The sequence below is a fragment of the Meleagris gallopavo genome, unplaced genomic scaffold (genome assembly GCF_000146605.3).
Source record: "Meleagris gallopavo isolate NT-WF06-2002-E0010 breed Aviagen turkey brand Nicholas breeding stock unplaced genomic scaffold, Turkey_5.1 ChrUn_random_7180001880462, whole genome shotgun sequence".
Taxonomy (NCBI): domain Eukaryota; kingdom Metazoa; phylum Chordata; class Aves; order Galliformes; family Phasianidae; genus Meleagris; species Meleagris gallopavo.
This window is the reverse complement of record NW_011144698.1, coordinates 1-553: the sequence shown is the minus strand read 5'-3', so window position 1 is coordinate 553 and position 553 is coordinate 1. Positions and strand designations below refer to the sequence as shown.

Below are 553 nucleotides of genomic sequence, written 5' to 3'. Positions count from 1 at the left end.
AAGCCGCTCTCACAGCATCAGCAGCCGCAGTTCCTTCTCGCGCTCGCGCATCTTCTTCAGGATCGTCAGGAGCCCCATGGCCGCACAGCGCCGCTAAGCCCCGCCCCCCGCCTCCCATTGGCTGCGCTCCGCTCAGCCCCGCCCTCTCCGCCACGCCATTGGCTCCGAGAGGCCAATCCCCGCTCTGGATCTTTCCCCACCGGCCTCGCTCCGCCTCTTCTTCCGGCCTCTTCCCTTCCGCCCCCAGCTCGCCTTCTATTGGCTGCGCTTCCCTAAGCTACGCCCTCTCTCCCCCCTATTGGCCTTTCCGGTCCACTTCTCCGTTCCTATTGGTTCCTCTTTCCTAAACCCCGCCCTCTCTCCACCCCCATTGGCCTTTCCCGTCCGCCCCATCTGCCCTTCTCCGTTCCTATTGGTTCCTCTTTCCTAAACCCCGCCTCCTCTCCCATTGGCCGCGCGCACCACAACCACTTCCGCCCTTCTCCCTTCCGCTCTCCGCCTACTTCCGGGTGAGCGCTCTCCCGGCATGGCGCCCCATGTGGCTGGAGTAGGC

General features: G+C 65.1%; 1 protein-coding gene across 1 annotated transcript in view; it reads right to left on the bottom strand.

Annotated features, from left to right (window-relative positions):
- The window catches only part of LOC104916267 (ADP-ribosylation factor-like protein 2), a 5,072-nt gene extending 4,608 nt beyond the window's left edge, over nucleotides 1–464 (bottom strand). The window contains exon 1 of the mRNA XM_031557618.1: nucleotides 14–464. Coding sequence (XP_031413478.1) covers nucleotides 14–78 — 65 coding nt within the window. The 5' untranslated portion in view covers nucleotides 79–464. The remainder of the gene's footprint in view (nucleotides 1–13) is intronic.
- Between the last annotated feature and the right edge of the window lie 89 nt (nucleotides 465–553).